Source organism: Carassius auratus, unplaced genomic scaffold (genome assembly GCF_003368295.1).
Source record: "Carassius auratus strain Wakin unplaced genomic scaffold, ASM336829v1 scaf_tig00214060, whole genome shotgun sequence".
In the NCBI taxonomy this organism is placed as follows: Eukaryota; Metazoa; Chordata; class Actinopteri; order Cypriniformes; family Cyprinidae; genus Carassius; species Carassius auratus.
This window is the reverse complement of record NW_020527506.1, coordinates 2,151-15,996: the sequence shown is the minus strand read 5'-3', so window position 1 is coordinate 15,996 and position 13,846 is coordinate 2,151. Positions and strand designations below refer to the sequence as shown.

General features: G+C 37.3%; 1 protein-coding gene and 1 long non-coding RNA gene across 2 annotated transcripts; one reads left to right on the top strand and one right to left on the bottom strand.

Annotated features, from left to right (window-relative positions):
* Window positions 1-7: 7 nt before the first annotated feature.
* Window positions 8-3,170, bottom strand: LOC113091069 (uncharacterized). The gene is made up of 3 exons (XM_026256494.1): window positions 2,516-3,170; window positions 2,133-2,278; window positions 8-2,038 (listed from the first exon to the last, which is right to left on the bottom strand). Exons 1-3 carry the CDS (start codon window positions 2,823-2,825, stop codon window positions 1,256-1,258), a joined length of 1,239 nt encoding a protein of 412 aa, XP_026112279.1. The 5' UTR covers window positions 2,826-3,170; the 3' UTR covers window positions 8-1,255.
* Window positions 2,489-5,907, top strand: LOC113091070 (uncharacterized). Its single transcript, XR_003287279.1, has 4 exons — window positions 2,489-2,580; window positions 2,672-2,788; window positions 4,988-5,486; window positions 5,746-5,907. It is a non-coding gene; the product is annotated as an uncharacterized LOC113091070 (long non-coding RNA).
* The last annotated feature ends 7,939 nt before the right edge of the window (window positions 5,908-13,846 follow it).

Sequence of the window (13,846 nt, the reverse complement as noted above, 5' to 3'; positions counted from 1 at the left end):
CCTAAAACAGACGTCACTTCCTTCTTCTTCGTCTATGTATTTTAATGGCAGTTGGCATACAGCTTGGTGGTGCATTACCGCCACCTATTTATTATTCGTTAATCAATTAAACGAATCTGTAGCGTCAATTTTATTGAATAACAGTTCTTATCGGTTGGTGACTCTTGTAATATGCGGAGAAAATAAACCTAATACAATCTACAATCTGTTTAAATCTAAATATTTTCTCGGATTTTTATGCAAAAATGTAGTTTTAATATGACATAAATACTTATCTGTAAAGAAATTTGTGGAATGTTTTTAGCTTTATGTTTGATCAGATGACCAAATACAGTGCACACCTTATTAATAAAACAAACATACAGACAAGAGCCCAAAATATGAACATATTGCTACCTTAAAAAGCATTCGGGTAAACAACTTCTGGTTTATGGTATGTTCCGAAATGCATGATCAACTTGGATCACATGTGCATTAATAAGAAATCACATTACAGCTTTGACGTCATTGAACTGCCGTAAGCTGAATTTGACCTGTCGCAAAGGTCGCAAAGTACATTGCAAATGTTAGAAACGGCAGATATCTGAAAGCGTGCAAGATGTTCAGCGTAAGACCCACACCGTTCAATATTTTAACCTCCGCTATGTTTTAGTTAGTTCATGAAACATAAAATAAGTATAATGTATATCTGTATACAGATATACCCAATAATATAAACCCAATAGGCCTTACACCTTCATGCTACTAGCCATGTAGCCAATCTTGATTTCTTTTTTTAAAAATAATAATACTTTAATATACCAAGTTCATTTTCAATTTATATTTTAAATTACGTCTACTTTAAGCGCTGTACCATAGTTTAGATTGAAAAAATAATCACAATATTAACTTACTGCAACGCTTAACTAATTTTGTATATAAATTATATCTACCTATTAAAGTTACCATTAATATTTTATTTATACAATTCATAAACAACTGTCAGATTAAACTGAAAACGTATAAATCCACAGAATACAGAAATAACGTTAGATGAAACCTCATTTATTACAAACTTTAAATGAGTACTTATTGGCAGTTCACATACAGCTTTGGCACATGGAACATTCAATGAAAACCATTAACATCAGTACGGTAGCGTTTCAAACAAAACAAATACTAAGAACAAAGACTAACACTAACAGTGCACTATGAAATAATTTGTACTAGAAACAGTAATTTTTTGTGCATATTACCAGTTGCCTCGCTGAACGTGCTAAACAAGAGCGGCAGCTTCCCAATCTTCCACAACTTGCGCAGCTTCACCATCCGTCACTGTGTTGCCGTCGTTAGCAGCGACCAAGGATTGGTCCACACGATTTTGTGAAAGGGGCTGAATTAACGAGGTAATTAAGGAATCGTTATTAACGCAGATTTCTACCTCTGGCAAATTAAGGAAATGCTCCTCAATGGTTTCCACGTCGTTTTCTGAATAGGCGACGCGGTATCTGGCCAGGTAAGCGTTGATGCAGGAATCGGTCACCGTCAGCGAATGTTCCTGCTGGTCAGCGGTGAGAACTATCGTTCCTCCGTATGTTAAGCCGTAGACCGATGACCGCTGCAGCAGGTTGCAGGCATCACACCTGTGAGTAATGGAGTTGGCAGAAATTTGATTTTGAAGACCGTGGCACCTCGGACAACGATGTCTGGCTCGGATTTGAACCCCGGAGACCACACCGCGCAAAGTCGTAGAAGCAGCGCCGTCATCGGGATCATCCCTGCCCTCATCAGGTACCTCCAGTTGGGTTATCTCCACGACTCGAGTAGATGGAGTTGTGGTTAAACGAATAACCCCTTGCATCTCTCTCGTTGCCAGGTTGGAAAAGCAGTAGGATTTGGAGACGTCGACCTGGGATATTAGGCTATCCCACAAGGTAAGCTTGATTTCCCCCGTAGTGTCAGCGACCCATATCTCCTTCAGCTCACATTCCTCCCGGTTAACCAAGACGATTTTACTAAGTGCAGCACGGGACAGGACCTTAGCTTCCAGCTCGCCTACCTGTAAGCATAAAAATTATAATTTAGCTGCTGAGTAGATCTAATAGCCTAACGTAGACTTTTTTTTAATATAAGATATGCTATAGTGTACTCACATTTTGTCTCGGTCCTAGCGCTTTGACGGCCGCTACATCCATCCTCCTGCTGCCCGAAGGTGCTATCCGGGAGAACGGTACGGTCACTACCTCAAGGCTTGTTGTTTTAGAACAGATCACGTCGAATCCGTCTGGATCGGAGAAACCTGCAGGACGAAATATCTGGTTAAGTTTATAATTAAATTGAATGACTTGAACATCCAAATTGAAAAGCACCATCATTTTTACTGTGCATTAGAGTCTACTTTTACACATTTTCGTAAAGTCTAAACTTTAACACTTTAACTGTACACAACAATTATAAATAGATACGAAAAAATCCTTAATACAGTAGTCAATAATGTGTTTTTTTCTTTAGACATGTTCTAGGCTGTGACACTTACTGAGGCTGCGGCGAACATTCTTCAGCTTCACTGCCGTCCCGTTCTTAGAGGCTTGCGAAAACGCGGTTAATTTCTCCAACGAAAAACTAACAACTTTATGAAATTCGTGTCTTCCGCTCTGTATCACAGCAGTAAAATACTTGCTGTTTTTTTTAGAGCTTTTTGCTGGAGACACGCTATGAAGATAGCCTTCTACGGCAGAATCCTCCACTTTGCGCGCTTTTGCGGGGCTGGCCATGGTCAACTTGCTTCTCCGGCGTCCGTGCAGCAATGGTAAGAAATCCGGAGCCGACGACGTGTATATGACCATGTATTATTACTAAATTACTTTGAACTTGCATGATATCAAAGCAATGTTTTTATTTTACCTAAATAACAAAGCTCCGACCAAGACCCAAACATCGTCTTAGCTCCGACACCTGTGAATGTTGAAGTATTTGGCATTAAATGTAGGCTCTTATTGCAGAACGTGCAGACTTGTTATGTCTAGTTCCAGTCGCTTTGATGTCAGATTTTAAACCTATATAGCCTAAAGTTAGATTTGAGGCCTGTGTTAAAGAAATAATCTGCCCTTTCAAAATTGCAAACTTTTATAGGCTAAGTGTCTAATAAATTGCAATTACAAATCTAATGCTTAAATGTGTAATAGGCTACGTACAAAATAAATAGCTTAAATTGCTTTGTCAAATGTCTATTTAGGCGACATGCTAAAATCATTCTCAAAACGGCTGCTAAAGTAATAGAAAATCAAATTTAATAATAATAATAATAATAATAATAATAATAAAAAAAATACATTTAGGGGGATAAAATTAACATTATTCGATAATCATAGCCTCCGTGTCTGCGCCGAATGACAAGTGTTTCCGCTGATTGATCTACCGAACATCAAAACGTGCCGGCATCAATTGTTTTTCATTTCACGCAACACAATAGTTACCCGCTTTCAGTTGTTTACGGATTTTTAAATGTTAAACTGTCTGCTTCTCATGAACCAATCTCATAGTCGCCGTTGAAAACACGCGTGCAAAGCCAGTGATTTTTCAATTCTGTTTCTCGAGTCCCACTGCTCTGCACATTTTGCATGTCTCCCTTATCTGAGGTAGGCGCTAAACATTTGTGTCCATGGAGCTATTTCCTAGTTAGCTGATGATCTGAATCAGGTGTGTAAATTATTGACGCATACAAAATGTGCAGAGCTGTTGTTGTCCCCAGCAACAACTTTGAAAACCACTGTACAAATCCAAAACGCGCTTATTACATTTATTTACATTTTACATTAAATGCAATAGTCGTCCATTAATTCCAGTGAGTGTAGGAATTGCACAGAACTTAATCTTAACCCTTAAACTTTTTTTTCTTTTTTTATTAACGCTGTCAAATAACAAAAGTAATTAAAAGAGAAAATGAAATGAATTTGTTGTTTTTAATAAAGTGTTTTTTTATTTATTTCTTTTATTTTTTTTTATTATTATTATTTGACGTCATAGTGCTTGACAGTAGGGTTCATTGAAATCTGCTTAAAACTGATAATCGGTGATCCCCGTGAAATTCATACTGGTTAGAAAAGTGTCCGAGTTATGTCCGCCTCGCTCTGATTTCATGCTGACAGTGACATGTGCCAAAACACTCTCGCAACCTCGAAGCGGCTGTGTCGGATTGTGCAGTCCAGCGCGGTTGCTCTCCACCGACTGCGCTGATCAAAACCGTAATGAGGAACAACTGACTGACAGCACAGTTTCATCTTTATTGGTTAAGACAACCATGACGGCGCGATCTCTTCTAAAATATTTAATGTATCTGATATTATGCTAATATACGCTATTTAATCTATGTATTTAAATTATGCAGAGATGTTCCCAGACAGTGTAGTCTTTATATAATTGATCTCTTATTTCTATACAAATCTAAAATACCCTACATATTTTTATTAAAGTAAAATGTATGATTAAATATGCATAAATCTGTAAGAATAATCAGCTTATGTTATAGTTCAAAATTAAGTTACAAATAATAATGTCAATCTTATGACTTGATTGTGCAAATTGTATTGAAGACTACACAACTAAAAAGTCTGTACCTTTTTTTTTGTACACTATTTCTAAAATACTTTTAGTAAGAAGAGATTGCACAGACATAAATTTAATATTTATAAAACTATTTTTTAAAGACATCAAACCTTTTAAAATATAAAGTGTATATATATATATATATATATATATTTATATATATATATATATATATATATATATATATATATATATATATATATATATATATATATATATATATATATATATATATATATATATATATATATATATATCTCTCTCTATTTCTTGCAGGCTGTGTTGTCAAATGAATCCTGTCAAACCTAAAACTTTTATAGTCAAGCTGCAAAAATGAAAAACAGCGTGTACACACACACACACACACACACAAAATATATAATATATTGTCTTTGTTTTATAGATGCACCAATGAAGAGGACACACTGCTGCGAAGGCTCTGCTAATTTCTGAAATAGACTCTCACTGCAGACCACAACATCCAGGGGGCGTTGTTAGATCCAGATCCAACCAATCCCTCGTTATATTTACCTAAACCTACTCCTAATCCCTAAACTCACCCTTCACTCCTAAACCCACCCTTCTCCAGTCCCTTCTCCACTCCTAAACCCACCCATCTCCACTCCTAAACCCACCCATCTCCACTTCTAAACCCACCCTTCTCCAGTCCCTTCTCCACTCCTAAACCCACCCATCTCCACTCCTAAACCCACCCATCTCCACTTCTAAACCCACCCTTCTCCAGTCCCTTCTCCACTCCTAAACCCACCCTTCTCCACTCCATACAACCACACCCCTTGTATGTTGTAGTCTGAAGCAAGTCTTACTTGGATATTTCAGAACTTATCAGAGCTGACTACTGCAGAAAGTCTCTGACCGATGGGTGGTCTCACCATCTGTCTGTAAGTTACAACTTGCAAAATACTAAATATTATTTGCACCATTACATTACATAAGGTTATAATGACAGACTGAATTTCATAACATTTAAACAACTTTTGGTATTGTATTTTAAGACCGCTACTGGATCATGTTATTCAACTTCACTTTACTTCACAGACAGCTTATGTCCCACCAGCTATCTTCTGAACAAATGCTATCATTCAGCCATCAGATGGCACTTGCAATCATATGACATTCACAATATGTTTTTCTTTGCAGCATCTGCAGTCAAAGAAAAGAGTCCCATGGAGCCAGCTGTGGTTCAAAAACCATCCTTGAGGTATTTTTATATTTCAGTTTGACATCTAAATACCCACATCTTCAATATTAAGCATCTTGTATTCTGCCTTCTTTCCTGTATGTTTTTTTTTACACTTCCAGGATTTGTGGAATATACAGTATTTTGTATTCGTATGTCAATGTGTTTGTAAATATCGTAAATATTTTAAATATATTGTAAATATCATTTATTATGTAAATTGTTTTAATTCTCAAAGTTGATATCATTTTAAAACTATTTTTGTACATCAAGCTGTTGTTGGTTCTTAGGCAAATAAATCATTTTTCTCCCCACAAAACAGTCCTGCATACTATGTATGAATACAATAACAATATCCAAAATGTAATTGTTTTTATTTATTATTCTTATAAATTGTCATGATATTAACACAATACATTTAACATCTATAAAATTACACTCTTCTCCTATAGTAATGCCTGCATAATATTCCGGTCCATACGTACAGTGTCTTAAACACAACTAAATACAAATAAGTTTCATTATCACACAGATGAAGCTATCCCTCAATTTATGACAAGGCTCCTTATGATCCAGCACATATAAAATTAGGAAAGTAGATCTTACATGAAAATTTCTTCCTATACAAAACAAAGAGTTAAACAATACTGTACATAAAATATAAGAACAACATATGGGCAAAATGTATACATTCACAGAATTTTTGAAGAAAATGTGAACAATTGTCCAAGGTGAGACAAACATGGTACAAATAGGGTGTCAATATCCAGTAAAACACTTCAGAAGAATGGAGCAAACATGTCACAAATTTCTTTGCAATTAATTATTTTACATTTTTTGATTAACTGATGTTTATTCAAATTATCACCAGCAGACATACCTAATAAATCAACCAGGGGGTGGGTGTGTGTGTGTGCGTGCGTGCCCACACATTTTGTTTTATGTAGATATTTGAAATAAATGATAGGTGATACACAACTTGCAACAAGACTTCTTTTCTTAAATTTCTATGTCATTTTTTTTTCAGGTTTCATTGCAATCATAATCTGGCATAATAGTAAACATTATATATGTATGAATAAATTGTTAAACTTCCACTCAATGTGATCTTAAATGCTTGAACAGTAATATTAAATAATAGTAATATACATTTTTGTAGATGAATCAATCATCGAGACAATGAACTGTAATGTTTTAGTCTTTAGTGAGCTCATTAGTGGTCTTCCGGTGACATCTAGTGGTTATAATTGCAATTTTTATTCAACACTGGGTTTTGAAGCTTTATAAATATTACAGTGTTCTTTTTTACCTAATCTCTGTTAAATTTTGCATGATTGTTTAGAGAAAATACAGATCTAATGCATGTGTGATTATATTACCCCTTTTTTTTTTTGCAGTTTAATGCCATTCACAACAGAAATCTTTTGTTTTTTAGGCCATTTTAACTGTTATAGCACCAGCTATTTTCTGATCTTAATGAAACTTTGCATGCTTGGTGGGTCATCTTTCACATGTTATAACCAAGTTTCATAAAGTTTTGAGTTTTTGTTTCAGTTTTATAGGCTTTAGGTTACATGTGGCCACGGCCCTTTCCTAAATGACCTCTTATAGCTAACCAAAGGACAAAATGCAACATATTTTTGAAAATTATTGATCTAGAGAGTCCAGAGAATATTATTGCAGTGGTTTGATCAAGACTGAACAAAAAACCAGGTGACCCAAAACATTCAAATTCGTGGACCAATTTTACGAAAAAGGCTATAACTCGGGAACAAAATGAGATATCTTCACCAAACTCAGAACTCATATGCATGAACAAAAACTTTAGTCAAAAATTTTTTTTTTTTCATATCTGCCACTTGGTGGCGCTACAGGATGAAAAAAAAATCAAATGGCTATAACTAAGCAACCGTTGATCCAATCAACTCGAAAATTGATATGGCCCAATGTGGCACAAGTGCTCTATGAGGAATTTCACTTATCTTAAAAAACATGGCCGCCATTGGCCAAACAACTTTAAGCACCTATTTGACAAGGTTAATGGAAGTCGATCGGAACGAAACTCGGTGGGCATGTTCGACTCATTGCCCTAAAGGTCTGTAAGTATTTTGAAAGAAATTGCCCACAACATTGTCACCTCCCACAGAACACAACAAAGCGATTTGATTACAGCGCCACCTATTTTCCAAAAATGATAATGCATCATTTTACTGGAGTTTTACTGGCTGTTTCAATTACACTCTTCCAATAATTGCTTTTCTTACTCGTTGCATTTGGTCTGATGCTCCATGCCATGCTTAGCTCCTCGCTGTGGAACTTTTATTAACGATTTTCAGCCATTTCAATTACAATCATGCAATTAATAATTTCATTATTCATTGTTGCATTTGGTCTGCTTAGCTCCTGATGTTGCCGCTGGAATGCTTGGCCCCGTGATTGCTGCTTGCAGCTATATTTCTTCTTCTTCTTCTTCCGCCGCAAGTCTATGGCAGCCCATAGAACCGTTTGCGGGAAAGTTGTATAATTTGGCACACTGATAGAGGACAGTCCCAACATTAACTATAGCAAATTTGAAGCCTCTAACTCCTACTCTCTAGCGCCACCACTTGTCCAAACTTTCAATGTTTGTATGCTAATAACTTTTGAACCGTAAGCCAGAAAATGGAAATTCTTTTTTCCTCTGAATCCTTGGCTCAGGCCAAGTCGAATGAACCCCAAAATTCAAAAATCGCAAGGTTTAGTTTTTTCGCTATTTTCAATTATTCGAAAAACCTACTTTTTCGAACTCGTCCTAGACGGTTAGTCCGATTGCCACGAAAATTGGCTCAGATCATCTTCAGACCATGCTGGCAAAAAGTTATGGAATTCAAGTTGATTCGTCCAACCGTTGTCGAATGACACGTAAACAAATTTGACGAAAAGCACGCAAACATGCACGTGAGGCTATATCCCGGCAACGGTTTGTCATATTGAGACCAAACTTGGCGTGTGTTATAACAAGCATGAACTGAAGACTACCTGCTGTGTTTCGACACAGCGCCACCTAGTGGTCAGGAGATATGAAAAATGCATATTTTGGCTTATAACTACTGAATGGTTTGGCCAAAAATCACACAACTGGTCTCATTAGATTCAGTGAGTCATGTCGAGTCGAATGATATCCAATTTTCCTGTGTCGGCCATTTTAGGCGTCGGCCATTTTGAATTATGTTTCAAAATGCTGTATTTTTTGAACGCAGCATCGTATCGTTTCGCAAATAATTACAAAAATATTCGGCTCCATGCCCTGAAGGTACTCAAAAAGTTTGGTGGCAGCGCCACCTTGTGGCCAATAGTTATAATGAAATATCACATAAACGCTAATAACTTTTGAATAAATTAGTCTATTAAAATTAAAATGGTCTCGCTATATTCTGTGGGTCATGCCGAGAGTATTGATACCAATAATGTGAAAATTGGCCTTACTTCCTGTCCGCCATTTTGCTTAATGTTGAAAACCTACTTTTTCGAACTCCTCCTAGACCGTTAGCCCAATTTTCACCAAATTTGACGTGCATCATCTTCAGACCATGCTGGCAAAAAGTTATGGATTTTGTGTCGATATACGTAACGGTTCTCATTTAGCGCATCAACGAATTTGCTGGAAGGGTGCCAAAATGCATTTGAGGCTGTATCTCTGCAACACTTTGACATATTTGCACCAAACTTTGTATGTGTCATCGCCACCTCACACTGACCATGCCACATAAATTTGGTAACAGCGCCACCTATTGGTCAAGAGTAATAAACCATTCATTAACCATGAGTAATTACACTTTTTAAAATGCTAATAACTTTTTAGTCCATTAGCCTATTGCAACGAAACTGGGCTCAAAATATTCCCTGGCTTATGCCGATAACATAGATACCAAATATGCCAGTGTTTACTGAAGTTCCGGTCCACCATTTTGATTTATGTGGAAAACCTACTTTTTCGAACTCCTCATGAACCGTATGTCCAATTTTCACCAAATTCGAATCAGATGATCTTCAGACTATGTTGACACAAAGTTATGGATTTTGTGTCGATAGACAAAACCGTTTTCGCATACCAAAGCGACGAAGTTGAAACACAATGACAAAATGACACTTGAGGCTGCATCTCTGGAATGCTGTGGCATATTAACACCAAACTTTGTGTGTGTCATTGAAAAGTCAAACAGAGTACACCAAATTGATTTCATAACAGTGCCACCTATTGGTCAAACTTTATAAACCAAGTAATCATGCTACTAGAGGTGGTATTGGTGTTTTTTTTTTTTGCCATTTCAATTACAATAATTCCAAAATTACTGTTATTGTTCATTAATGTATTTGGTGTGATGCTTCATGCCATGCTTAGCTCCTACATTTGCCGTTGGAGTGCTTGGCCCCGTAATTGCTGCTTGCAGCTATATTTAGGGGCCAAGCACCGAAGGTATTATTATTCTGCTTCTTCTTCTTCTTCTTCTTCTTCTTCTTCCGCCGCAAGTCTATGGCAGCCCATAGAACCGATTGCGGGAAAGTTGTATAATTTGGCACACTGATAGAGGACAGACCCTCCATTAACTATAGCTAATTTGAAGTCTCTAACTCCTACTCTCTAGCGCCACCACTTGTCCAACTTTCAATGTTTGTATGCTAATAACTTTTGAACCGTAAGCCAGAAAATGGAAATTCTTTTTTCCTCTGAATCCTTGGCTCATGCCAAGTCGAATGAACCCCAAAATTCAAAAATCGCAAGGTTTAGTTTTTTCGCTATTTTCAATTATTCGAAAAACCTACTTTTTCGAACTCGTCCTAGACGGTTAGTCCGATTGCCACGAAAATTGGCTCAGATCATCTTCAGACCATGCTGGCAAAAAGTTATGGAATTCAAGTTGATTCGTCCAACCGTTGTCGAATGACACGTAAACAAATTTGACGAAAAGCATGCAAAAATGCACTTCAGGCTATATCTCAGCAACGGTTTGGCATATTGAGACCAAACTTGGTGTGTGTTATAATAAACATGACCTGAGACTACCTGCAGTGTTTCGACACAGCGCCACCTAGTGGTCAGGAGATATGAAAAATGCATATTTTGGCTTATATCTTCTGAATGGTTTGGCCAAAAATCACACAATTGGTCCCTTTAGATTCAGTGAGTCATGTCGAGTCGTATGATATGCAAATTTCCCGTGTCAGCCATTTTAGGCGTCGGCCATTTTTGAATTATGTTTTAAAATGCTGTATTTTTTCAATGCAGCATCGTATCGTTTCGCAAATAATTACAAAAATATTCGGCTCCATGCCCTGAAGGTACTCAAAAAGTTTGGTGGCAGCGCCACCTTGTGGTCAAGAGTTATAATGAATTATCACAAAAATGCTAATAACTTTTGAGTAAATTAGACAATTGAAATGCAAATGGTTTCCCCGTATTCTATGGGTCATGCCGAGAACATAGATACCGATTATGCCAAAATTGGCCATACTTCCTGTCCGCCATTTTGATTAATGATGAAAACCTACTTTTTCGAACTCCTCCTAGACCGTTAGTCCGATTTTCACCAAATTTGACGTGAATCATCTTCAGACCATGCTGGCAAAAAGTTATGGATTTCGTGTCGATATACAAAACGGTTCTGATTTAGCGCATCAACGAATTTGCTGGAAGGGTGCCAAAATGCATTTGAGGCTGTATCTCTGCAACGCTTTGACATTTTTGCACCAAACTTTGTATGTGTCATCGCCACCTCACAATGACCATGCCACATAAATTTGGTACCAGCGCCACCTATTGGTCAAGAGTAATGAACCATTCATTAACTATGAATAATTACACTTTTTAAAATGCTAATAACTTTTTATTGCATTAGCCTATTTGAATGAAACTGGGCTCAAAATATTCCCTGGCTTATGCCGATAACATAGATACCAAATATACCATAGTAAGCTGAACTTCCGGTCCGCCATTTTGATTTATGTTGAAAACATACCTTTTCGAACTCCTCATCAACCATATGTCCGATTTTCACCAAATTCGAATCAAATGATCTTCTGACTATGCTGACTCAAAGTTATGGATTTTGTGTCGATAGACAAAACCGTTTTCGCATACCAAAGCGACAAAGTTGAGGCACAATGACAAAATGACACTTTAGGCTGCATCTCTGGAATGCTTTGGCATATTAACACCAAACTTTGTGTGTGTCATTGAAAAGTCACACAGAGTACACCAAATTGATTTTATAACAGTGCCACCTATTGGTCAAATTTGATAAGCCAAGTAATCATGCTACTAGAGGTGGTATTTATGATTTTTTTAGCCATTTTAATTACAATAATCCTAAAATTGCTGTTATTGCTCATTAATGCATTTGGTGTGATGCTCCATGCCATGCTTAGCTCCTACATTTGCCGTTGGAGTGCTTGGCCCCGTAATTGCTGCTTGCAGCTATATTTAGGGGCCAAGCACCGAAGGTGCGAAGGCACCTATTGTGTTTGTTGGCGTTATTATTAGGGGCCAAGCACCGAAGGTGCGTAGGCACCTATTGTTTCCGTTGGCGTTATTATTAGGGGCCAAGCACCGAAGGTGCGAAGGCACCTATTGTGTTTGTTGGCGTTATTATTATTATTCTTCTTCTTCCACCCCAAGTCTATGGTTAGCCCATAGAACCGATTGCGGGAAAGTTGTATAATTTGGCACACTAATAGAGGACTGTCTGAACATTAACCGTAGCAAATTTGAAGTCTCTAACTCAAACTCTCTAGCGCCACCAATTGTCTAAACTTTCAAAAACTTGATGCTAATAACTCTTGAACCGTAAGCCACAAAATGAAATTCTTTTTTCCTGTGATTCCTTGGCTCATGCCGAGTCGAATGGATACCGAAATTCAAAAATCGCAAGGCTTAGTTTTTTCGCTATCGTCAATTGTTCGTAAAACCTACTTTTTCGAACTCGTCCTAGGCCGTTGTACCGATTGTCACGAAAATTGAATCAGATAATCTTCAGACCATGCTGGCAAAAAGTTATGGAATTCAAGTTGATTTCTCAAACCGTTTCCGGAAAAGCTCATGAACGAATTCTTCGAAAAGCACGCAAACGTGAACGTGAGGCTATATCTCCGCAACGGTTTGGCCTATTGAGACCAATCTTGGTGCGTCTTATAACAACCATTCCCTGGGACTACCTGCAGTGTTTCGGCGTTGTGCCCCCTAGTGGTCAGGAGATATGAAAAATGCATGTTTTTGCTCATAACTTCTGAACGGTTTTGCCAAAAATCACAAAAGTGGTGTCTTTAGATTCAGTGCATCATTCCGAGTCGAATGATACCGAATTTTCCCAATTCGGCCATTTTGGGCGTCGGCCATTTTGAATTTAGTTGTAAATTGCTGTATCTTAAGAATGAAGTTCTGTATCGTTTCGCAAATAATTACAAAAATGTCCGGCTCCATGCCCTGAATGTACACAAAAAAATTGGGGGCAGCGCCACCTTGTGGTCAATAGTTATAACGATTTTTTCGAAAAATGCTAATAACTTTTGCATACATTAGCCTATTGTAACAAAGCTGATGTTGATAGATTCCTTGGGTCATGCCGAGAACACCGATACCCCATTTGTCAATTTTGGCAAAATTTCCTGTCCGCCATTTTGATTCATGTTGAAAACCTACTTTTTCGAACTCCTCCTAGACCGTAGCTCAGATTTTCACCAAATTTGATTAGGATCATCTTCAGACCATGCTGGCAAAAAGTTATGAATTTGTGTCGATACACGTAACCGTTTCCAATTAGCGTACCAACGAATTTGCTGGAAAGATGCCAAACTGCATCTGAGGCTGTATCTCTGCAAAGGTTGGAGATATTTACACAAAACTTAATATGTGACATTGTCACATCACATTGACCACGCCACATCATTTTGGTCACAGCGCCACCTATTGGTCAGAGTAATAAACCAATCAATAACCGCTAATTATAACATTTCCAATAATGCTAATAACTTTTGATTGCATTAGCCTATTATCATGAAACATGTCTCAAAATGTTCCTTGGGACA

Bases quoted from the DNA above. Each gene is read 5' to 3' on its own strand.
- LOC113091069 (XM_026256494.1), bottom strand. From the start codon at position 2,825: ATGGTCATATACACGTCGTCGGCTCCGGATTTCTTACCATTGCTGCAC. The intron at 2,279-2,515 runs GTAAGTGTCACA...TTCGTCCTGCAG, and splicing joins GAATGTTCGCCGCAGCCTCA to GTTTCTCCGATCCAGACGGA. The intron at 2,039-2,132 runs GTGAGTACACTA...TTATGCTTACAG, and splicing joins CGCTAGGACCGAGACAAAAT to GTAGGCGAGCTGGAAGCTAA.